The sequence below is a fragment of the Dermacentor andersoni genome, chromosome 7, assembly GCF_023375885.2.
Source record: "Dermacentor andersoni chromosome 7, qqDerAnde1_hic_scaffold, whole genome shotgun sequence".
NCBI lineage: Eukaryota > Metazoa > Arthropoda > Arachnida > Ixodida > Ixodidae > Dermacentor > Dermacentor andersoni.
In genome coordinates, this window is record NC_092820.1 from 106,049,081 (window position 1) to 106,073,371 (window position 24,291).

General features: G+C 47.3%; 1 protein-coding gene across 4 annotated transcripts in view; it reads right to left on the minus strand.

Annotated features, from left to right (window-relative positions):
- The window catches only part of LOC126533989 (malate dehydrogenase, cytoplasmic-like), a 36,779-nt gene extending 12,935 nt beyond the window's left edge, over positions 1-23,844 (minus strand). For 2 of the 4 annotated variants that reach the window (XM_050181210.3, XM_050181209.3), the window contains exons 1-4: positions 23,647-23,844; positions 14,864-14,965; positions 5,417-5,513; positions 3,712-3,887 (exon numbers count right to left, since the gene is read on the minus strand). In XM_050181210.3, the coding sequence (XP_050037167.1) occupies positions 3,712-3,887; positions 5,417-5,513; positions 14,864-14,965; positions 23,647-23,649 (378 nt within the window). In that variant the 5' untranslated portion in view covers positions 23,650-23,844. Of the gene's footprint in view, positions 1-3,711; positions 3,888-5,416; positions 5,514-14,863; positions 14,966-22,991; positions 23,121-23,646 lie in introns of all 4 variants that reach the window. The other 2 variants (XM_055072553.2, XM_050181208.3) reach the window with 2 other exon arrangements.
- Between the last annotated feature and the right edge of the window lie 447 nt (positions 23,845-24,291).

The following is a 24,291-nucleotide window of genomic DNA, read 5'->3' on the forward strand; positions in this document are numbered from 1 at the left end:
TTCTTTCATTCACTCATCAATATGTAGTCCAATCCTGCATTAATATTCAATCGTTCCTTCCGCGGCAAATTGCAGAGCTGGTGGGTAGCTTCATTCAACAAACGGCCGACATCCATTTCAAAACTGCGCTGAACCCCCGTAAGGAGGGTACATTTTTTTCACACTTACAAATCATATAGGTTTGTTTTGATTCTGCTATTTATTAAAGAATACGCTGATTTGTAATGCAAAGTGTTCTTTTTATGCTTTGACCCAAACACCACACATAAAGTGATCACATGAAAGGAACAACTTCAGGTCAAGAAATTGTATAAATTTGATAAACAAATAATACGTCAGCTGCAAACAGTTACCAAAGGTGGCTACAATGACAGAAGCCTCATTCTGAAACTTGCCGCGATCAGTTTACTAGTTTCAAAATGTTATAAATACAAATCTACACACATGAAGTACACATTCGTTACGCCTACTTAACGGGACACGATCGTCAACTGCATTGTGCGCCTTTCAATCTCGCTCTTCCTTTCTCAAGACTTCTTATCTTTTATCTATTTTGAAGCAGCGCCTTCTCTGCGAGTTCTCCCTGAATTCTCTTACCGCGGCTGCTGGGCGCTGCTGCTGTCTCGCCCAATAGCTCACACCTAACGAAATTTGAATTAGGCGTATACGGCGATGGCATCGAACCCATATGACCCAGCACGAACGCCCGGTGCTCTAACCAATATGTCACAGTAGCACGTGTACTTCCGTTGTGCCAACGTCAACTAGCTCTTTGAGATGATCGCCGCTTGTCATATTGAGCTGCACAGGTGCGCGAGAGCGTATGCGCATGCGCCGGTTTCCTTTACACCAAAGACGCAGGAATTAAATGGAGCAATTTATCACATTTCAATAACCGCTTCTCGAAAGCTTTGATTCCAAGGTGTGCGGTGGATTTGCATGATCTTTTTTTTTTTTTTTTTTCAGCAAAGTTTGCCTATATAAGCCTAGTTCCTTTCACAACTTGACCTTTGTTTCGCGAAAGTTTATTGACATAGAGGAGGCGTATATTTTATTATTGTTTCGAGAATCTTAATTACCTATCGGTATATTCGGAGGTTCAATGGCGGATGATAACAATGGAAACGGACGCTTTCATGTAGTAGGTGTGTTGTTTCTGTTGTTGCTGATTCTTCTCCAACAACCGCAACGGCGTAAAAACTGTTATCGCTCAAGGATGCCGTCGAATAGTATTTTCGTTGTCGTCCCTAAGGAGCCTGGGAACCATTCAGTTCTCTCTCTCTCTTTTCTTTCTTTTTTGCCGTGAGGATTCCTACGAACTAGGAAATTGGTTACGCCGTACTTTCCGTATGGCCCGTTACTCGCTGTGCCTCCGTACTGAAGCCTCTCAGCGATAGAAGTGCGCCTACTCTACCTTTATTTCTAATTTTATGTGCAACAGTTCTTGACCTGTATGCATCTCAGCAACAAAGAAGGATACAGGACTAAAGGTGCTCATGTCACCTGACTGGGGTCCTGACCGCTCTTTGCCGCAGCAGAGCCCGAATGCACGCAGGGTATATGATGACAAAATGGATTTCTCTGACGTAGTGTTCCAACTGAAGTGGAAAGCTCCAAAAATGCCTTTTCAATAAGTAATAACAAATCAGCAAAGAAAACGTATAACACCTAACATACTGTAAGAAAAACGTAATCAACAAAATTTATATTCCACCTAAAGAAAGTAACTCTTCTTTGTCAGACATTTTATTGCAGTCAAGGTGGTCTCGTTAATCTTCTTTATTATATTCTTATTTCTGTTATGGAAGTGTGAAATTAAAAAAATTAAATTATGGAGTTTTACGTGCCAGAACCACTTTCTGATTATGAGGCACGCCGTAGTGGAGTTCTCCGGAAATTTCGACCACCTGCGGTTCTTTAACATGCACCTAAATCTAAGTACACGGGTGTTTTTCGCATTTCGCCCCCATCAAAATGCGGCCGCCGCGGCCGGGATTTGATACCGCAACCTCGTGCTCAGCAGCCCAACACCATAGCCACTGAGCAACCACGGCGGGTTAAGTGTGAAATTTGGTACTTTAAACTTTGAATACCACAGCTTGTCCTAATTAGTTGGATTTGGTAATGTTCTTAACATAAATGTTTTGTTTGCTGTAATGCTCCAGAAAGGTTCCGCGACGTATACACTGAGACTCTTGATTGATACAATTTATACGGGCGTTAGTAGCTTTACTTTCTCCTTTTATAGATTCGTGCTTTTGTTGTCACCGAGATTTTCCAGTGCTTTGATCGACTTCTTTTGAAAGCGAGTAGGCTCTAGGATATTAGCAGTCGTCGTTGTGCCCCGCCGAAGTAAATAGCACTCTAGATGAGACTATGTAAATAGCGTATTTGTTTGAATTCGTTAAGAACTAAATTTATAACATACCGGAGTGAACCACTTACACGAGACAATCTGACTTTAAGGAAATTCACGTGTTCGTTTCATGAAATATATCGATGCTGAAAAAAAAAACGCAAGTAAACATTGTAGAAGTAGTTTGCTGGATTCTATCATTACCGAAGGAAAGATTTAAAACGATGAGCTGCGGCCTTTTTGGTGCGACATCTTTTATAGTGTTTAGCGCAGAAATTTCAATACACCGCGGACAGCAGACAGTGCTCTTGTATGTCTCCTCTGCTGTCCATGTTTCTTTTTTTTTTTTAATTGGAGCGCTACACGCTAAAGAATCAAATTTCTGTTATTTGAACATTTTCTGCTCTAGGTATTGTGTACCGCGTCTTTTTAATATTCAGTGCAACTTTATTAATGACTAACCAATCTGATAGCTCTAAGAGTCAAGTGTTAGGCATTCTTGACAATCTGGTTAGGCTAGAGGCCCTGTGTAGAAAGAGCCGTCATTGGCGTTAAGTGCTATTTTTCAGTGCAAGAAATATTACTGATATCATTTATATAAAATAATATTTAGATTGTGCAAAGTTCAAATGTAGGCTAAATATGATCAGCGGGAAAGAACTTGAATATTGTTTCGCTTGTGCGATGTATGGCAGTCATAAATTTAGTAGGAACATAGGTATATAAAGATAAAGCATCTAGCTGAACTGATCCCAAGCGGATGTTCAGCAAGACCGGATGCCTTAAAAAGCAGCTGGGAAGAAGGCATAGTAAATTGAAGAACACTTGACGTGGTCCGCAATTCGGAAATTGAAGAGGATTTGAGTGAAGAAGACGCATATTTGCAAGAGATTCGAGGAAACTATAAGAATAGCAGGAACAAACTGCATAAAATTGGCGTTGATTCTACAAAATTTTTGCCTATTAACTGAAAGAAATGCATGAAATATCTGGAAATCGTAGGGTTCGGGAAGTTGGAACGAAATCAATAGAGTACTCAAAAAAATTTAAGAAATTTGGAGAACATTGCACGATATGAGAGACTTTGAACAATGCTGTATGAATATTTTAGAAAGACGTAGGAAAATAGTAGGAGTCTTGCAGAACATTGAATGTACGAGCTTCATTGGAGTAGCAGTGAACATTGTACGCTTCAACAATGATGGCAGATTTCTGGGAAATGTGTTTAACATTACGTTTTAAACTTATGCAGAACGTGAGTAGCTGCATTTTGCAGATCACTGTGGTCATTCAGACAATTGAACCGCGTAGCTTAGTCAGCGCTGAAGCCACCGACTGTCCCAATGATTTCCTACCTTGACAGACTTCTTGGCATATTGATCGAGGGCATGCCCGTTGCTCTGGTAGATCTTGGCGTTAGCGGTCAGCAGATCTCTACGATCCATGCCGGGCTTGCGAGGCATTGAGCCCACTAAGAAGGCCACGTCGATTCCTGTGAATGCTGTCTTCTCTTCATCTGTGGCAATCACCTCTGTGTCGGAGTGAAAAATAAGATAGCTAATGCAGCCCCACCCAGTGAAGATATATGCCAATGAGCAACTCATACTGCAGAGAGCAAAGTCGCATGCATGAGTTCTCGCAGCCATCAGAATTAGGAGGAGTCAGCTCTGCTACCACCCATTATATATGCAATACTTCGCGAAAGGTTCATTTTACCCCACCTTTTTCATATTACTCACTATATACGAGTTTTATACGGAGACTCGTTTTTTCTTTAAAATCATCAAAAACGGCACTGCACGAACGTGCTCATCATAGCCTATACTAAAGTTATTGTTAACAAAAATGTACTAGACCCGATATGCACAAAATGCTTGTAGATTTGGGCCCCTCCTAACTCACCTCCAACTTGGACCGGTAAAACGCGGCGTTAGAAACCAGAAATTACGCTAATTACTGACTAAGATGAGCAGCGCGAACAAGTTGTTGTCTATCCGATTGAGATATATACGCAAGGAGAGTTTTGTTTAATCCTCACTGATAATTGCGCTTCAAAGCAAATTCGAGGCTGTGACGCAGGCTACGTTTGCTAGCTGTTCTTTGATTTCCGTTGCGTAAGTGGCTTCAATGTCAAGTGGGGCTCGTCTACAGATGAAATGGCCGACTGTCACCGAGGGAGAAGTAGTAACGCTGACCCACCGTATTCTCAAACGACACTCCACTGCGAGCTTTTCCCACTCAACCGAGTATAATGATGATGATGCTTATTGGCATTCCCTTGGAAACGCGACTGGGATAATCTAGCATGCTTGATTTAATGGCACAAACAAGCTTAATACACGTGAATTAAAATGTGCTTCAAGATGATAGAAAAAAACAACACATGTGAAATGTAAGAGATACAGCTTCATGAAGAATGAATGCGGTGCGAAATTGCCATCTGATAACAACTGATATTGTTTTGAGACTCGGAACTACAGCTGTAGGTACGAGAAGCGCTTCAGCACGAAATTCCTGAGTAACGTCCACAGAAAGCTCAGCAAGCGGCCTGTTTACATTCAGCGTTTATCAATATGCGGCCGCTTCCGCAAGGAAATGACGCGGCTCTCCCACACTCAGACAAATAACATCGTGGCCACGACATAACCTGAGGCTGCAGTTCAGTCCTCGTGTGGAGTAGAAAGAAATGTGCTACAAGCGTTAATTGCAACTTCCGTCGAAGCCAATTGCATCAGCATTCGTTTCACTGCATTTTCGATACTTGTAGCGACCGTTTCGTTGTCCCCGCCATAGAGGATAATTGCCCCCAGCTCGAACTGAAGTGGCTGTCCGACAGGGACACCACCACTGCTACTCGGCAAACCTGCTTTTGCTTTTGAATGAAGCCAATCGATTCCGTTATCAACCTGTCATAACGTGTATTACTTGCCTCCGCTAAACCGAGCTCCCAACATACATAGAGCAGCAGCGTGGGCATGGCCACCGCGAAAAAGGAACGTAATAGTCAATGTGCCAAAAACGCTGGCGCGGCTTTCTTCTTGCGAAGAATCGGGGGCTCACCCTGTAGGAGAGGGTAGGCGCCATCTACCAGCTCCATGACAACGCCGTTCAAGACGCTCATCATCCTCGGTAGTTCCAGCAGGTGGAGGATTACTGGCTGCAAGACGCCGACACAGTGGCTCGGTAAATTATTTGACGACCGTCAACTGACATTTGAGAAAGCGTAATTTTTTATGTAAACAAAGACGTCTCACTTTTACCAGAAAGCCGAAGCAATAATAGCGAAGGCAAAGTGTTAGACAATAACAAGAATAAGTCTCGTAGTTTTATCGGCCAAGTAAATTGCAGTAAACATTCGCTTATTAAGAAAAGGAACAGATTAAAGCGCGGTGTCACGTGCGAACAAAAAAAAAATAAAAAAGTCAGAGGCGTGCGCAGCACACGCAGCGCAGGAGCGGCTCCGTGGGCAACCATAGTTTTCACGAGAACGAACTGAACTGTTCACCCGGCATGGACGGTGAGCTGCGGCTAGTGCATGCTGTGGCCACAGCAGTCTGATGAGCCCGAGTGTGCCTGGTTGCAGCCGTACGCGTAGTCTACGCATTACATTCCCTGCCCAACTCTATTTTTTTTAAATAACGGAGCTGTTCTAAGTCGAGCCTTCGCCGTCCGACCTCCGCTGTCACGCAGGGGGGAGCAAGTTAATGGCACAAATGCACTATGGGGAATGGGCCATAAAAGGGGGGAGGAGAGGGGTATAGGAGCAGGTGTTTTGCCGGCGCACGCCCTTTCATCCCATGGATTCCGTTCGGTGCGAGCGGCAGCGCAGACGTCGCGCAAATCCCGATCTTCGAGAGCGAGAAGCGCAAGCAAAGTGCCAGTGGTGGAAAGCCAACCCCCCCTTTAAGCGAAGGCAACCCAAGCCAAGCGCCAGCAGAGGCAAGCTAAGCCCCAACTTCGGCAGTGGGAGGCCAAGCAGAAACGTCGATGCAGAGACATTCCTTCCACGCAGGGTGGTGATGGACCGTTCAAGAGATAATTCCTCGAACGTGAGTGCGGCTACAGCTGCAAGGTGTGTGGTAGACTGTGGTTTGATCACAACCTCACGCAGCTGAAGAGTGTGCGCAATCCGGAACCGAAGCTCGAAACTAGCAAAACAACAAAGAGACAAAAGAATTTCATGAAAATCGCGCTAAACGCGAGCTGAAACTTGAGAAAACGACCACCAGCTTCGCTGTTTTAGCAGGTTTCACGGTGTGGAAATGAATTTACTTTTTTTTCTCGAAATGTCAATAAGAATATGACCTATCCAAGTTTGCTCTCTGACCCACACCGCGCTCTTCGCGTTTCTTTGCGCCACGCCTAACATTTTTAGTTCCATCGCTCTTTGCGCTGTCTGTAACTTGTTCTCTGGCTTCTTTGTCAACCTCCCAAGTTTTTGCCCCATATGTTAGCCACGGTAAAATGCAGTGATTGTAGACCTTTTTTTGTCAATGATAAGGGTAAGCTCCATATAGAATCTGGCAATGGCTGCCGTATGTCCTCCAACCCATTTTTATTCTTCTGTAAATTTCCTTTTCTTGATCAGGTTTCCCTATATTAATTTACCTGGATAAACGTACTCCTTCACTGAGTCTAGAGCCTGACTGGCGATCCTGAACTCTTGTTCCCTTGCCAGGATATTGAGCATTATCTTTGTCTTCTGTATATTGATCTTCAACCCCACTCTTAAGCTTTCTATGTTAAGGTCCTCAATCATTTGTAGTAACTCGTCCCCAGTGTTTCTGAACAGGACAATGTCATCTGCATGAACTGAAGGTTGTTGAGATATTCGCCGTTGATCCCCACTCCTAAGGCTTTCCAGTTTAATAGCTTGAATACCCCTTCCAAGCATGCAGTGAATAGCATTGAAGAAATCGTGTCTCCTTGCCTGACCGTTTTCTTTATAGGTATCTTTTTACTTCTCTTTCCTGTGCGCCAATTAACATCGCCTTAATTAACACCGTAACACCTATACTAGTCCAGGTGTCAATTAGGACAAAATTATTTAGGTCACAGTTAATATAGGTAATTAACACTCATACCCACGAACATTGGTGGGAGTCGAACCCATGACCTTTGGTGTAAATTAGGACGAAGTTAGTTAGGGTATTGTTAATTAAGATGGAGTTAATTAGAGCAATCGAACCCACGACTTTGCAGGCAGCTGAACCATAACCTATAGTGTTTATTAGGGTGAGTTAAGGCATAATTAATTAACGTAGAGTTAAGACACTCGAACCCGCGACCTTTGATGGGAAAAAGCAATAGGAAGTGACAACGCATTCCAATGAGAATGTCAAGTAATTTAATGAATATCTCGTAAGCGCTCAGACTTTCGCCTTCATCGTCTTTAGCGCATGCTAATGTGACTCAACTTTATTTTTTCCTTCCTGGCGATACCTGCGACGGACACCGGTGGCGCTGGCGTCGGCGACGATGGCGGGCAACATCGCCAACCGAAACGGCTATTGGATTGAGCCCCCTAACTGGTTACGCTGTAAAATAGGAACATGGGCACCACGCGGGAAGGCCCGAGTTCTGCCCACTCGCGAGTTCAAGCAAACTCGTGAAACGGCGGTCAGTGGAATAAGATTTTGATAAGCGTGCAAAAGCAGTCGTTAAAAAAAAAAAGGCTGCCGCAGTGCGCGTGTGGCATCCACAAATGCGTCATACGAGCAGTAGCTGAGGCCCATTCCGATTTCTCTATTGAAGTACACGCAAAACGCAGATCCTTCATAGTTAGGCGCCCGTTCCTGCGGCGACGTTCGGCGTCGCAGTTAATCGAGCGAGCGAGCACAGCGAAAGGTGAGAGCGAACGCGGCGTGCAGCGGGATATGAAAAAAAAAAAAAAAAGCGGCGAGGGAGAAGAGGCGCGAAAAGAAAAGCGGAGAGGAGGGTGCAGCATAACCAACGATCCACTTCAGCGACATTATCGCCTCGGCGATAGTTCGCCATCAGGCGGGCGCCGATTGGCTGGTTGAGAAAAAATCGGATGACGTAGCTCATACAATTTCGCTAAAACTACCAATCAGCGCGCGCCTGACGGCGAACTATCGTCAAAGTGGATCGTTTCCGAATATGGCCTCAGGCATGTGGCGAGCGCGGAAAAAAGCGCTATATAGTGGGGGAACCGCATGGCGCGTTTTTCGCGAGCGAAAAACGCGACGGGCGGCAAACGCCCGCGTTGCCGCCGACGCGCCAGCACCCGTACGAAAAAAAGGAGCGGCGCTTTCGCGCCGCGTTTTCCGGGTTGCCAAACAACATAACTCTCCACGACATGTATTGTCTCTGTTACCGCATCTATAATATGCCCTTAAACTTACAGAACACTACAATAAAAATAATCTGAGTGTAATTAAACAGCGACATTTCTTTCCGAAGTGTATTTATCAAGCTTAATTTCAAGCAGCATTATTGTGTGCGGAACTGCGACTATGTACCTTCCGCATGCTGAGAAGCCGTTGCTTGTTTGCAACTTCACAGAAGGAGGGTCGGCCGCTTACTACCGAGCAGAAGAGGCGATTGCTACTATTACGGGGGATGCTGATACTGAAGCAAGAAAAAATGCGGGTCAGGAGGTACATGTGGGTGCGGCCTGCCTGGTTGAGAAGAGAGCGAGCACCTTACACTGGTAATATTATTAGCAAATTGTCTTGCCAGTATTAGCGATGAGACGCAACGCTTCTCCACTTTAGTTATTAGGGCCTCGTTGAAGGTTGCTTTGTTCAGTTTAGGTGAACACGATGCGCGAACGAAATCATGGTAGCACGTTTTCCTTGACGGGCGTGCCAGTTCTGCCGAGAAAAAAAAAAAGAAATTCCGCCAAGGAGGTTCCGTCGAGATGCGCAGAGAACAGGGCCATCTGGTGGCAAAAAAAGAACCAAAATGCCACGTGACCAAATGCCACGTGACTTACCTGAACTCTGATTGGTGGACGCGCCGCACGACGCGTTTTTTTCTACTCCGAGCAGCAGCACGCGGCGGCGCGATTTCGTGACGGATCATGCTGGGCACGCGTCAAAATGACGCGCGCGTCCCACCATCCGCGCGTCAATCGCGCCTGAAATCGCGCCATGCGGTTCCGCCTTTCACGGATGCGGTTCTTCGCCTGCCGCGCCACCGCCGCTTGAGAATGCGCTCCGCGCGATTCACGGGTTTCCGTCATTCCTGTGCGCACGCTTCCTTTCTCAACAATGAGCGACGCAACTGGTGGAAATACTTCGTCTGCCGCGGCTGCTAAACGAGTTGCACGAGCAGAGGCTCAACGCCGCCGCTGACGGGACCCTGTAGTTCAGAATCAAATTATTTGCCACAATATATCGCGAATTCAAAACACTTAAGCGGCTGCGCTCAAAATTCGCATTATGGAGCATCGTAGTGGCCGGTGAGATTTCTTTAGACACTCGCTGTACTAGCTTGGTCAACATTTACTGCATTTATGTGCCTCACAAGTGCCTCGAGCGGCCAGTCGTGCGGCATATTTGCGTGTCTTCGCGGGCTTCTTTCACGCTCGGAGAAACACTTCTATGCAGCACGTATTAAGCATCAGAAAGCTGTATCGGGAGTTTTTCGTGTTGCTCTACAATTTTCTGATTGACACTTTTCATCGAATTATAATATTTGAGAACTTGATTGAATTATTAAGACTAATTATGTAATTAAGCGGAATGCAAAAAATAATCTGAGCATCTCCAAGCGACCGCAAAGATTACCTTGGTTCTGTGCAGCTACGTGGCATTTGCATATCTTTCAACCTTGGTGCATGATAGTTGGGACAAAGTAGTTTCTCCACGTTTCTGCGCACCCGTGGATTGCACAAATGGCTTTTTTAATGGACCCTTGCATTATATTTTTACTGACTTTGATGCCACTTGTACGCACGCCTATGCTTACGTACGCTGCCAACGCGATACCATCGTCGATGGTGCATATTCGAGGGAATTATTAGGACGGAAAATAAATGCAAATAAGACTGCTTTCAGGTTTTCAGCGATTGTACGGTAGTTAGCGGTGGTGCTTTCCTGCGAAGCTTTAGAAACCTAAGAAGACGATTTTATTTGCACTACATTATGCTAATGACACGTTCTACTCGTCTAAGAGAGCAGAATCTCACATGTTTTGGGACAATAAGAGTGGTCAGAACGACATAAGTACCGTATTTACTAGAATATATTGCTGCCTGCTCAATTTGGTCTGTCAGAGAAGAAAGGAGAAGGCTTTCCGCGAATGCAAGCCGACCAAGATAATAGCAAACGACAACAGCCACAAAACGCAAATGGTTGTTATTACAAATGGTACTAGCACATTTGACGTAAAAATTGTAACAGCGCAAGCACATGCAACCACAAAGTAACAAGGACGAGACACAAGCGCTGTCGTCCTTCTTACTTTGTGGTTGCATGTGTTTGCGCTGTTACAATTTGTATGTCAAGTATGCACCAACTCGCCCAGAAATAAGTTTTAATGAGGTACTAGCACAGCCACGCATTCGCCCCAGCTCACTGAAGGCACACCGCATGCTCGGTGCAGCGGTTCGCTAAAGCGAACTTCGAAGAAAAAGAAATGTCTTTGCTCCTGTGCCCACACAGCACGCATTGAATGCGATTAAAATGCTGAACCGTTACAGTCAGCTGTAGGACTACGCGGCTGCGGCAGCGGGTAGTAATGGTTTTAATACTGTATTTTGGTGCTGGTATTACCGGCAAACCGTTTTCCAGTATCGACCACTCCAAACGAAATCCTTGAATTTAAGCCGACTTAGTAGTCTCGTCAGTCATGAAAAAAAGGAAAAAAAAAAAGAAATAACTATTTGTGACGACTACTAAAATAGATTCTTAGGTTTAATAACTATTTGCGACGACTACTAAAATAGATTCTTAGGTTTTACATACCGTAACCATGATATGAATTGTTGCACGACATAGTAGGCGACACCGCAATAATTTTGCTCATCAGGGGGTTCTTTAACCTGAATGCGATGCACGGTGGTACAGCAACGTTTTTTCCATTTCTTCCATATCTAAGTTCGGCCTTAGCGGTCGGAAATAGAACAGCGACCTCGAGCTTAGCAACGCAACGCCATAACCACTAAGCTAACACGGCGGGTATCGGCCTACATTCCGCAAAAAAATTTGGAGGACGCTTAAGCTTTGTTTTTAACAGTGGGACGCGATAGCGTTCAAAGATCCCCGACTGCTTCTCACGCTTCCCGGCAACTGCAGCTTATGTAACTGTAATGTTTACCAGGAAACGCTGGCGGCGAACGCTATGCACAAAGGCGAGCCTTCTGGTAGAAACGCGGCCTCTCGCATGGGCCACGATGCGGTAAGGTCCCTCTATAATTTTCAAGGTAGCGACATCTGCCGCGCGCGCCACCTAGGAAGTTCCTGTAGCAGACGGCGCGCACGCTAAACTGCGGCGCCGCGCCATTCGTGAGGTGAAAAAATATCCGCACACGCGCGGAAATAAAACCCACTGGTGCTTGACTGTGGTGAAAAACGAAAGAATGGCCCGAACTGCTAAATCTAGTCCTTTAATTTCAAATGAGCGCTGAAAGAAAAACGCTCAAGAGAGCGGAATGAGGGCTTGATCACCTCGATTCCGCATGTTTACATTTCGTTCGTTTGCGCTCAATCACCGCGCGAGCCTTGGTGATTGCTTGCGCTTAATCCCGTTTGCTCTGTTAATTATTTTGCTTGTAAGTGTGCTCGTACACATAGCGGTTACTTTGAACGAAGAATTCGTGTAAAAAAGAAGGCTGACAGTCGCTTGGACCGAAAAACTTTCGACACAACGTTGCTGAAACGTGCGACCCTCACGGTAACTAAACATCTTGTGTATCTGTGTGGAAATGAGTGCGCCAACAGTCTTCTTGACGCTGAGTGTGTCTGTCGTGTAGCGATCACATGACGACTGTTGTGTCTTGCGGTTCAATGCTACGAGGCAGTGCAACTGTCGTGACATTCTGAAGCGGTGGTATCGTGCCAGTGAGTCTCCTCGATCGTGTTCGGGCTGCCAGAGCGATCTAATCTCGCGGCACACCAACATCGAGCGTAGTGTGTGCGCGTGTGTGAATGCGGTTGTCTGTTCTCGTGAACCGTGTGACGTCGCCATGTAAACTTGAATCATGACGCGCATTGTTGTGTTTATACCTTTTCGCCTCCGTGCACCGCTAAAGCCCCCGTAAGAATTAGAGGGCCCAAACGCACGCGGATTGGCCTAGCTATTACTGCACTGTGTTTTGCCGGTGATCCGTGTATCGGTTCTGGCGTTCTTCTTGTGTTAATTTACAGTTGTGTGTTTTTCATCAGTAAAATGGCTTTGCCGATTATTGAAACATCTTCGAGTGTAAGGGAAACTTGGAAGGAACGAGCTCGCAGCTGTATGGAACCCACTTTGATATATTGTATTACACTTTATTATTTGATGGCCGATAGCAGTGGCTATGCAGAATTTGTTTTCAAAAGCAGAGTAATGCAGGTACTTAGGAATATGTTTATTCACATATGCAACACACCAAATACGATTAGGATATGCAGAGTTGGATGACTTTTTGGACATATTGTGAAGCGCAGTTAATAACGCACGCACAAACACAGGAAAGTATAAAAGTAGAATTCGCTGCTGAAATTTGCTGAAACTGCGCACGTAATGCAATGCGGATATTTATCAGCGAGTTAATGCGCTTCTGCCACACTATTTACTTGCATGCTAGGTCATGCTGCACTTGCCAAGTCAACGGGCTCATAATGCACTAAAATCAATAATCTCCACAAACTTCGGCCGTCAACACTCATGCGTGCAAATGAAATACTATCGCAGCTCTGCACACACACGTGTATAGTTTCTCTCGCACCATCGTATCGCTCTACGTTACTTTCCTAGCATAGTCGTGCAGTTACCGACGGTTCAGCCTTTCCGTCCAATTCTATGCGACCACATTTATCTTCTGGTTAGGGTTTGTTTGCCGCACGGGATGCAAAATAACTTCTTGCCGTCCTCCGTCTGATATCGGCACCCACCCGCACAGCAACAAAGCATTTCGGTCCTTCGCATCCTAGGTCATACTGAGCTATTCAGCGGGCTCATAACGAACTAAAATAAATATTCACCACAAACTTCGGCCATCAACATTCATGCACGCGAGTGAAATACTATCACAGCTCGACACACGCACGTGTATACTTTCTATCGCACCTTCGTATCGCTCTACGTTACTTGCCTCGCATAGTCGTGCAGTTAGCGGCGGTTCAAGGTCCTTCCGTTAAATTCTGTGCAACCATATTTTTCTTCTGGTTAGGTTCTGGTTGCCGCGCAGGATGCAAAATAACTTCTTGCCATCCTTCGTCCGGTTTCGGCACTCAACCGCACAGCAACAAGGCATCCCTCCCGGAACGAAATTATCGCAGCAATGTGCATAGCACAACCGGCGAAACGCGCGCACTTCGCCCGGCGCGCAGGAACTTTTATGGCGGCAAAGGGACGGAGCAAGGTCACATGTCACCGTTCAGCCTATCACTGGCGTCGTCGGCTGGATCAAAGCCTGTCGATACTTTGAAATTATTGAGGGATCTTACGATGCGGCGGAGGCGAGCGCCATCTGGAGGTATTGCAAGGAACCGGGCGCGCCCCTTTACGACCTTTGAAATTAGCGCGCCCCGGCGCTCGCAAATCTCAGAGGCCATGGCTGCTCTATTAATGGTAGAAACGCTGCAAATAGGATTCGCGCTTTTGTGAGCTTCCGCGTAACCGAATTTTTTTTTCTCGTATATTCAAATTATACTCCGACGATATGTCTGCAGGTTGTGAGGTTGTGTGTATGTCGTACTTTGCGATTTTTCTGATGTCCTTGAAAAATTAAATTAGTTCGGTTACTTCCTTGCGCTGCAAGGAGGGCCTGCGTGGCTGGGTAGGCGTGGCTCTATAAATTCCCTTTGCCGAAACGACGCACGAAGACGACGCCGGATTGTATGCGACGCGGGTCCCCTAACGCTTTTAATAGCGTACACACAAAAATGCAAGCACACACACACCTAAGTTCGCGAAAAAATCTAGTAATTGTTACTCGTTTTACTTCACCCAGGAAAGCAACGAGCTGTGGATAATTAGTGGTTGTTAATCGTTTCTTTGCCTTGAAGCGACGAATGTCCACCGTATTACAGTGTGCTAGGAATACGCCATATACGAAGGAATAACGGAATGATTTCGTCGTGTTGCAACAGCGCACACACAAAGCGGCCAGTAAGCGGCGAACACATGAACGCCTGCTTTCGAAAACATTGCAATCAGCATCGGAAATATGAAACGTACAAGTATTTCATAATGCTACACAAGGAAATAACTAAAGATAAGCCTATAAATATCTACGCGGATACTTGAAAAAGTGAGTCGTCTGCATATTAGATTCGTGGTGCAAATATTCAATATTCTGGCATAAGTGAATAATGCCAATGCCATTCAGCTTACCTGATCGTCCCCAAACACGTGGCCCTTGGCAATGATGGGTATAAGCGAGTAGGCCAGCTGGCCCGCAGCTCCGGTTACCAGTACGCGGATCGGATCCTTGGGCTGCACAGACCAAAGAATAAGTAAAACGTTGCTGCAATACAAGGTTGGCTCCTTGAAACACTAAATTTTGGGGTTTTACGTACCATAACCACGATCTGTTTATGAGGCACGCCGCAATATGGACGTTCCGAAATACTATTTACCACCTGGGGTTTGTCAACGTGCATACCGTACACGACCGTTGTTAGGTAATTAGTTAAAAGCTTAATTCGTGAATTTTTGTTAACTAGTCGATTATGCATTTCATTTTTTTGTACAAGTAATGTCCGCTTCTTCGAGTAGACTGGCTCAAGGACTAGAATTGGGCTATCTGCCTCAGGCAATCTTTAAACAATTTTGTACGTGTTCGCTGAAGCAGCCTACATATGACCTTATACGATTCGCCAAAAACGATTTTAAAAGAAAAAGCGATTCGTCGGACAAGGGCTTTTTCTAAAAAAGATGAAGGACGGCGCAAGGAGATTGAAATGGCTGGTGCTATCGCAGGTTAATAAACGATTAGTTTTTGCCGCATGGTGTATAGGACTAGAGGGGCGCTTTTAGCAGGCGTAAAGCCAAATTGTTGTGCTTGGATAAGGTTGCGAGAATGTAGAAAGTAATACAGATGGGAATGTAGTGAACGCTCCAGTATTTTGCCGAATAGAGAGTTCATGACAAAGTTATGCTGTAGGAAGGTTAGGGGGTGGACCAGGTTTTGGAATAAATATAATTTTACCTATCTTCGAAAAGGAGCGGAAATGACCCAATTCGAGAGCTGCGTTCAAGATTAACAGAACGAAGTGAGGGTGCAAATGAGAGACTTCGAATAAACATTGCAGTGAGTCCGTCTAGCCCTGGCGCCGACCGGAGCTAGACGAACATGCCCAGATACGGGGCATGCTCCCCCTCCGCCGCTGTGATTGGGTGATCGTTTCGAACCGCCGGATATGGGCCTGCGGCAATCAGCCCCAAGAACGACCTAGCGGTCCCCTGCGAGAGTCGCGCGCATGACGTCATGGCAAGGACCCGCGCCTGTCGACTGCTACAGTTCGGGCGGTGTCCGGGCGTCTTCGGCAGTGTTTCAGTTTTTTCGCTCTCGTTGCCTATGTTGGTACACTTATGACGGCCCTCTAAAATGTATCTTTCCGATGTCTTGTTTCGTCAAAATTTACTCAAAGAGCCTATTTCCTGCACAACAATATTTTTGTCAAAGGCAACGTTACAGTGCCGGCCGACGGAGTTATAAATGGTGTTGGTTTTTCGTGGACAGTGCTGCGCTCTGCAGTGGTAGCTCCCGCGGATAAAAACATATAACAGCGAAAACACAGGATAGAACAGTCCAGTTAAGCGACCATACCTGCGTCGTAGAACAAGCATGTAACAAACGCTGGCTATATATCACTTCTACAACATTTACCTTGATTTTAACCAGATGAAACTTGTTTTCTCACGACGAGATAGTTCATAGTAAAACATCAAGTTTTTGCATTCGCTCACAGAAACGTTCGACACTAGCATGATGAATAAACAATACTGCAGTATAGGTTCCGCCAGTGTCGTTTGCTTTTCGAAGTGTTTCTCAAAATTGAGCCGCATTTCACTGGTAATGTTAAGCGGCGGTGACTCGAAGTAAAGCTGATTGAGGCTTTAAGCTGTTTGCCACTCACGAAAAGGCATGGATCAATATTCATTCCTTTTTCAGTGCTACACGTTGTAAACAGTTTTGAAATTTACTGGTTTGTTGCTTGGGGAACAGTTAGAAGGATCTGCTTGGCGAAATTGACACAGTTGCTTGGTGCAACTTCTTGGGCGAATTAAGCCATTAAGGCCGTGTTGGAACAGTCAGCAAGAAGCCGAAGCTTTATCCATTAATGGTGTGGGACGCATTGAAGATATCAACATTCACCGAAGGAGATAAAAGACGAAGCGTTCGTATAACTGAACACCAGTGGGTTTCGAAACGTTGTGATGCAGACGGTAGTTAGATGGCCCTCTTCAAGGCAGCCTAAGCGCCCCTCTAGTGTACTAGACTATACAGCATGCACTCCAAATGCTGCTGTAGAGAACGGCTTTGTGGTTCCAATTCCAAGTTGTAGTCAATGAATGAGTTTCGCCAACAATACGTGCCTCGCCATAACGACAGCTGGTTGCTTCCATTGTGGGAGGTGCCGGCCGTATTGTCGATAAAGCCGCTGCATGTAGCCACTATGAAACATTTCATCGCTTGTAATGGCTTGGCTCTGTTCTTTTAGATTTGTCCTTTACTATACATGACGCGCAGTTGTGTTAACTTCCATGAACAATGCTTTTTTTCTTTTTTGGGCAAAAGTTGCAGCACTGCATAGCTTACAATATCCTAGCAGCAAATTTTCGCGATTCACATAGTTCCGAAAAAAAAAAATAAACTGCAGTTTAAGCTTGACCGCAGAAAACAGCCAAATTGTCTTTGAGGAAGTACGGCTGGCGTGCTCAATACTCCCAGCATGCCCGAAGCGCAAGAGCGCCCGCGGCAGCCGAGCGAGGCGGAGTGAGCGGCGTCCTGACCGTGACGTCCTTCACGAGAGGGCGCCACTCCAATTTCTCGCCGCTATTACACCGAAGTCTACTGTGGTAATCGCTGTCCGTGTCGGGACTGTCAATAGCAGTATGCTCGCTCAGTAGCAGCGTACCCGAGTCCAGTACCGAGGTGGTGGAGGTGCCATCAGCTTTATCGAGTGGCGGGAGATGCATCGCACGTGTGGGCTTTTCAAACGCTTTTTTAAAAATGGTTATCCGTAAATGTTTTTAGCGGTTAAGTCCTGATCGACTGCTTTGTCAAAAAGATCCTTCGATCTCCTGACGTTTTGTTTACACAGCGAGAAAGCACAAGTATATACTGCCTTTTGAAGATCTCGCGCATACCGGCATCCCCTGCAAGTTGAAACCGCCTGCGCATCGCTGGCACGCTTAGCCGTTCCTCGCTCTGCTGACGAGTTCGCCATGGTTTTGCTTAAGTTCTGTAAATCTTTCGTAAATTTTTGATTACACACAGGGTGTCACCTATTTTATAAAATGTCACCTTGGAAATGTTGAGAGTTAATCCGGAGGAGAAATCGCAATGGCGAACTTGGTCAAACCATTATGTATGTTTTAGTGATTCACGAATTTGACAGCGTGCATAGTTAGTCAAGCGTTTTAAAGGCGTACTTTCAGTACCAAACGACGAGAACTCGAGGTAACGATGGACAGACAGGGTTTATGCGGCGTACATCGACGAGCTTTATCCAACACGCGCTAAAGGAATGGATGCCAAGAATACAACAGCCCACGTGCAGCGTATGGGGTTTGAAAAGTCGTGAGCGCGAGGCCTGGTCATTTAATATGCAAAGGTTGCTGGTGCATGCAAATCGGACAAGCTGCGAGCCGCGGGCGTCGTCGGCAGCAGGCTCCCAGAGCGCTCGCGTGGTGTTAAAATACTCAACGAGAACAAAATCTCCCCGAGGGGCACTGCGAAAAACACTGCCCTAGCTCATCCAGAAACTGATCAAGGGGCCTTCGAGGCGGGTCACAAGTTGCAGCGATGATGAAGGCGTGTTCGTCTCTCCCCCAGCTGAGAGCCACCACAAACTGATACATATGGCGGGAACCCGGGTGCAGTAGCAGCAGCAGAACCCGCGGAATTTCTGGGGCACGGACTGTGGTAATCGTGATAGGGATGTTGGGTACTCGCTTGTCGGGCCTGTAGGGTTCATACACGATTGCAAATGCAAAATTTCCTTTAATCATTTGCCCTACTAACAGTTTCGTCGCGCCGCGACCGTGGTCCAAGATAGACTGCGGAAATTTAGGGGTATTAGCGTTATCCAGGACGAGCGCTAATCCACCTAGACCAAAGAATTATGTAGTGTGCTCAAAAATAAAAAAAAGCACCCGTGACTGCATACGCGAGAGACTAAGCAGAAACCCCGAGAAGGAAGTAGTCGTCAATCCCCATACATACACGGGCATCAGTGGTGTTGCGTTGCGAGGATGTTTCAACAGTCGAGTTAACCAGTGAAATGGAGAGAGAAAGAACATGCCTCCGCAACGAGTACGCACGTCATAGAAAATGAACGATTAAAGAGAAAAAGAGTAAATAAAAGTATGATTAGCAAGTGAAAAAAAAATTGGAGGACGCTTAAGCTTCACCTTCAAGAGTGGAATGCGATGCCGTTATCGCACCCCGTTCGCACCACCCACTCATTCGCTCGGCATGCTCTTGAGTCGCACAAAGACATATTTTTCATATACAACACTTCTAAGTCCACAGCACAACATTGGCGCATCCTCGCACCGGTCCCCGAACGACCCCAATGCGCTCAAACGAAACGAAGGGGATAAGCGGGCGAGTGGTGCGCCACCTGTCGGGGCAGCGCCGTACATTGCGAGGAGGGGGGGTCTTCTGTGTTTGCCGCAAGATGGCTCTGCGTGTGCGCCAAGCGCAGAAGAAATGTATCGGAAACGTACTTCACTACTCATTTACCTGCGACTTCTGTAATTTACATGCTCATAATTACCGATATACACAGCAGTATAGCTGTTTACGGCGCGTTTCTTAGGCAACGCCGCATTTACTAGAGGCGCTTTAGTCGCGCATTAAACCATCGAACTCATGGCTGAGTGGTAGCGTCTGCGTCTCACACTCCGGAGACCCTGGTTCGATTCCCACCCAGCCCGTCTTGCAAGTTGTTTTTATTTATGAATTGCCTTCCGGGATTTTTCGCTCACGGCGAACGCCGCCGACGCCGACGACACCGATTTTCCTGCGACACGAGCTCCTTAACGCTGTCGCGTTAAAAAGGCAGGTGAAGGATGATGGATGAATGAGGACCGTAAACAAAATTAGCAGAACAGCCGGCGTGGGACGGAGAAAAGCGCGCGGTCATCCCGGCGAGCGCGGCCGCAGCGCCGACGAACTGGCCCGTTGTGGCGCGTGTACGCGAACTCCGCCGACAGTTGGAGACACGGCGAGACCGCCGCGCGATGCCCCAGTAGCGATGTTATAAGAATTAGCCATAATCAATCCTTGCCGTCGTGCGGATAATTTTATCGACGAGAATAAGGCATTGCCTATGTCTCGTCGGATGCGTGCTGCGTCTGCCCGCTTTGCGGCACCACCCATTGCAGCAAACCGCCACATCCATCATGTGAACTGTGCATTGCGCACCCAAATGCTGGGGTTGTGTGCTACGTCGCGTGCAGAAAACCTGGTCAACTTGTTGCCGCACCGGGAAAACGCGGCATGGAATAATCGTACTTGGCACAGTATATATGTGCACGCAGGTACGCGTAAGTCCTCAATTATGGCGGCAGATGTCCAGCCAACCGCTTTACGTCCGTGGCTCATGACTGGCACACGACACGCTGCGGGGTCTCCTTCTAATTCGTGTGAGAAATTGCCAGATCGCTCCTTAAAGGAGACACGAACGGCACACAGTGAAGGGTCTAGTTGCAAGTTAGGACTGCGCGCATTGATCTGCGCAATTTGCAGCGGCAACATTAGGGCCAGAGCCCGTAAATTTAACACGGGGCTTTCGTTTTTGAGCACTACGAATCGACACAGACGTGCTCGCCACAGCGTTTCTTTCAAGTGCAGCATTTAGCAGGTCACTGTTGGTCATCCGAAAGCACCGTCAAACCGTGCAGCGCCTGACGAACTGTGATGTGGCCAATCTTTTCTTTCAGAGGGTCAATATCAGTTTTCATTAATATTGACCGATCCTGGGCAGCAGTTGTGGACTGTACTAGCGGCGTTAGAAGCATGATGTGTGCGTGCTCTCGCGTGGCCGGGATGCTGTTGGTGCCCTTGTCGAAAGCGGGCACCAAGGTCGACCCAGCGTCGAAGGACCTGACGCGGCGTCAGATGGCGCACCTCCCGAGTGCCGCAGCAGCGTAGGATTTCATAGGCGCCGCCGAAGAAACAGCGCCCGAGCGCAGCATGACGCCAGCCGCATGTGCCTGTGTCAACTGGTCGCAGAGCTCGTCAGCGCGTCCGCACTGTCTTGCTGCGCCGCTGCACGCATATCAGAGCACTCCTGCAACAAATGTCGCTAGAGGCCAAGAATCAGGGACCGATGGCTGTTGGTGACTTCGCAGTTGGAGTCAAATAAGATATCCGTGCATTGTTTCTGATAATCCACCGGCCGGTGAAAGGATTCCACCTGCCTGTATCGACGTCACCGCGCTCGAAGCGATTCCCCACGCCTAGAGCCCATAACATCGGAATGCCGCGTCCGAGAATCGCGCCTGCCTACAGCGATTGGCGCATTTCTCCCACGAGAGTCAAATTCAATGTCCGCCAACTTGCGATCGCCATCCGACAAAAAAAAAAAACTGGGCCGTCCGAGAGTGCTGAACCTCCCGAGGAAAAAGAACCACTCCCGAACGGCGACCCCGCGCAAGGCAACTTCACATCGGCTATGTCTCCGCCATGCTGGGCCATGCCGATCGGCGGCATACCGCAAAGGCAAATGATATGTTGTAAAATAGGGCCCCATTGAATCCAATTCCGGGCCGCTTTGGATAAGTAGGTGCTTAGAAGAAACCCCTGAACAAATTTCGCGGACCGAAATAAGAACCTGAACGTTTGACGAAAATATGCAGGAGCGAAGCGGCCGCCGATCCTTCCATTAATAAAGCTTTTACTCACTCACTCCAAGCAGTTGCACGCGCGCTCGTGCAACTCCTTAGTAGCGGGCGGTGCTTTCAGATAATTCGCGCGTGCTATGCTATGCCGTGACATCAGACAGACAGACGCCGGCGCAGCCAGAGGGACGCGCTGCGCGTTTGTAATCGTTGAGAGCGGCGAAGCGTATAGGCGCATAAAAAACGAGACAGCTGAACAATATGCAGATCCCACGCACTGTGGGAATCGATGTAGGCACAGCTTTGTCTGCTGTTTGCGTTCATTGACGTTATTTGGCGGTGATATGTAGCCGGCATACAACAGTTGTGACAGGATGTGAAATGTTACGTTGCCTGCTCTGCTCGCCGCTTTTAAGCGAGCCTTCGTCGCATTGGCACTAAGTGCCAATGCGACGAACGCTGCGTTGCTCGACGCTCACCGCGTCCAATGCGGGGCGCGTAGTCGCTGCGCCGTAGCCCATTGTCTTACACCCCTTGGCGGGTCGACGGGAACACTGTCGCGTTCCACTCTTGAAGGCGAAGCTTATAGCGTCCTCCAATTTTTTTGTGACATGGCCACGTCCCGACGCGGCCGGCGCTAGTGGCGTGCGTCTCAACTATGTCCTGACGTGGCCGGCGTCAACGGCGTGCCGGACAGCAGCAGCCCAGAGCAGCAGCAGCAGTGGGAAAGTCGAAGGAAGCGGCAAAGGAAGCTTCGAATAACGCGGCCTGGTCGGCGCACGGCACAGCAAACGAAACGTTGTGAGATGCCGATTTTTGTTGCAATCGAGCGGGTGGCGTTCCTAATAATGGGTAGTCATCAATTAAGAGCGAATCGCGATAAGTAGACAAACTAGATAACGACCACGATAAACTGGAGAAGTCGATATATAGAGACAAAACAGGGACACCACCTATGCTACCGCATGTCTAGCTGCCGCTCACGTCTAGCTTGAGGAGCTCCTCAATTTTTATGCTATCATGGGCACCTCATTAAACATTTGGAGGAACGCACAGCGTATTGTTTGTTGGCGCGGAAGCCAGACGACTGTCTGCTTGCATCTGATGGGAGGCCTAAAACAAAGCCGTCAGTTTGGCGATCGCTGAACGCGAATATTCTGCAGGAAGCCTGGTTCCCGCTTTCAGCCATACGGCGGAAGTATCCAGGCTTTCAGTTGTTCTGGACCACCTGTCTGCTAGCAGCGCTTAACTCACAAACTATCCTTGAAATATATGTGACTTCTGCCTGTTATGATGACCAAGCTATCAACATGCAGGCTGAGACACGCTGCTGAATTGCAACTCCGGAATGCGTGTACAGTACAACAGAGACTGTTACGTGGAAAGCGACTACGGCTGTGGCAATTCCTAGAAATGGCCCTATACTGCCGAATGGTGACTTTACCTCAGTCAGAGGCGACGTCAGTCAAGGGTTTGATTCTGGATGAAGTTTGAGGAAGCTGTCTTTGCCCTTTCGTATCTGCGCGACCCCGGCAGATTTTCCGGCGTTGATGGTACTGACGTTGAAGGATGTCTGTAAATGTACGACGACGTAAGCAAGCTGAGCAGGTGAGACCCGACCATAATGCTAACCATTGTTTTCTACCTGGACGGAACCCCGCTTCTATGGTTTAAAACAGACGAGGACGAGCTGATTACTGGCAACCGTTCAAACAGAAGCTGTCCGATATTTTCGGCAGTCCATTGGTCTGCAGCTTTCTATGAAAATGTGACCGAGTATCCACGCCCAAATTAATATAGAGTCGTCCGTCTTTCAAACCCAAGATGTCTTCGCTTTTCTGGCGCAAAGGCGGAATGTCTATGCCAGAGTTTGACAATGACTCGTGATATCCTCAAAGAGATTGCGAACGTCGCGTTCAACCTGCTGGTATGAACCAGCAAATTTACGGACAGCAGCCTGTTGAAGGTCTCTTTTATTAAAAAACTTAGTTTCAACTCACGCTCGGTTCATGCCATGGTCTCCTTCCGCGTTCCTTTCTGGTTCGCGCAGCTGTAAATCAAGCTTTCGCGATGAAATCGAACAAAAAATTTGCACTCACCATTTTGGTCTAGGTTTGCGAGGACGGACGGGACGAGCTTCTTGAACGCAATCGGTCGAACGCTCGCGAGGGTAGAAAAGAACGACGATCCTAAGAAGGCTTGGCCAACGTTACTAACGTCAGCTCAGTGACTCGGTGTTTCCGCCGACGGATGTGCGCGTCTGGAGTGGCGGTCGTTGGAACTAGCGGCGCTGCAGTCGACACCCACTTGCACGTTGTCGTGGAACGCGTGGGGCGGGGCCGGGCACAACTCTTCGCATGGGCTGTGCGTGCTGCCTTCGCTCCTCGCTAACGCGCGGTAAAAGCACGCTGCGTAAATGACAGCACTGGGTTTTACTACACGTGGAGATTGGCAGAAAGAGCGGGCGTTCGTAATGTGGCTCAGGCGCGTACATTCAGTACACATTGTCAACGTCGTTTAATTATTATGAAATTATCAAAATCCGTTAGGTTGACCTCTTTAGCATCGACGCTGATGACACGCCTCTCGCGTCTCTGTTTAAGTGCCCGTAAAAGAAACATTGGGCTTGCGCGACTTTGCCGAATAAAAGCTCGATTTTCAGCTATACTGTTTTTTAAGAGCAGTCGCATAACGAATTTCTTAAAAACCCGCACTTTGACACCTTTGCGCATGAGAGGAAAGAA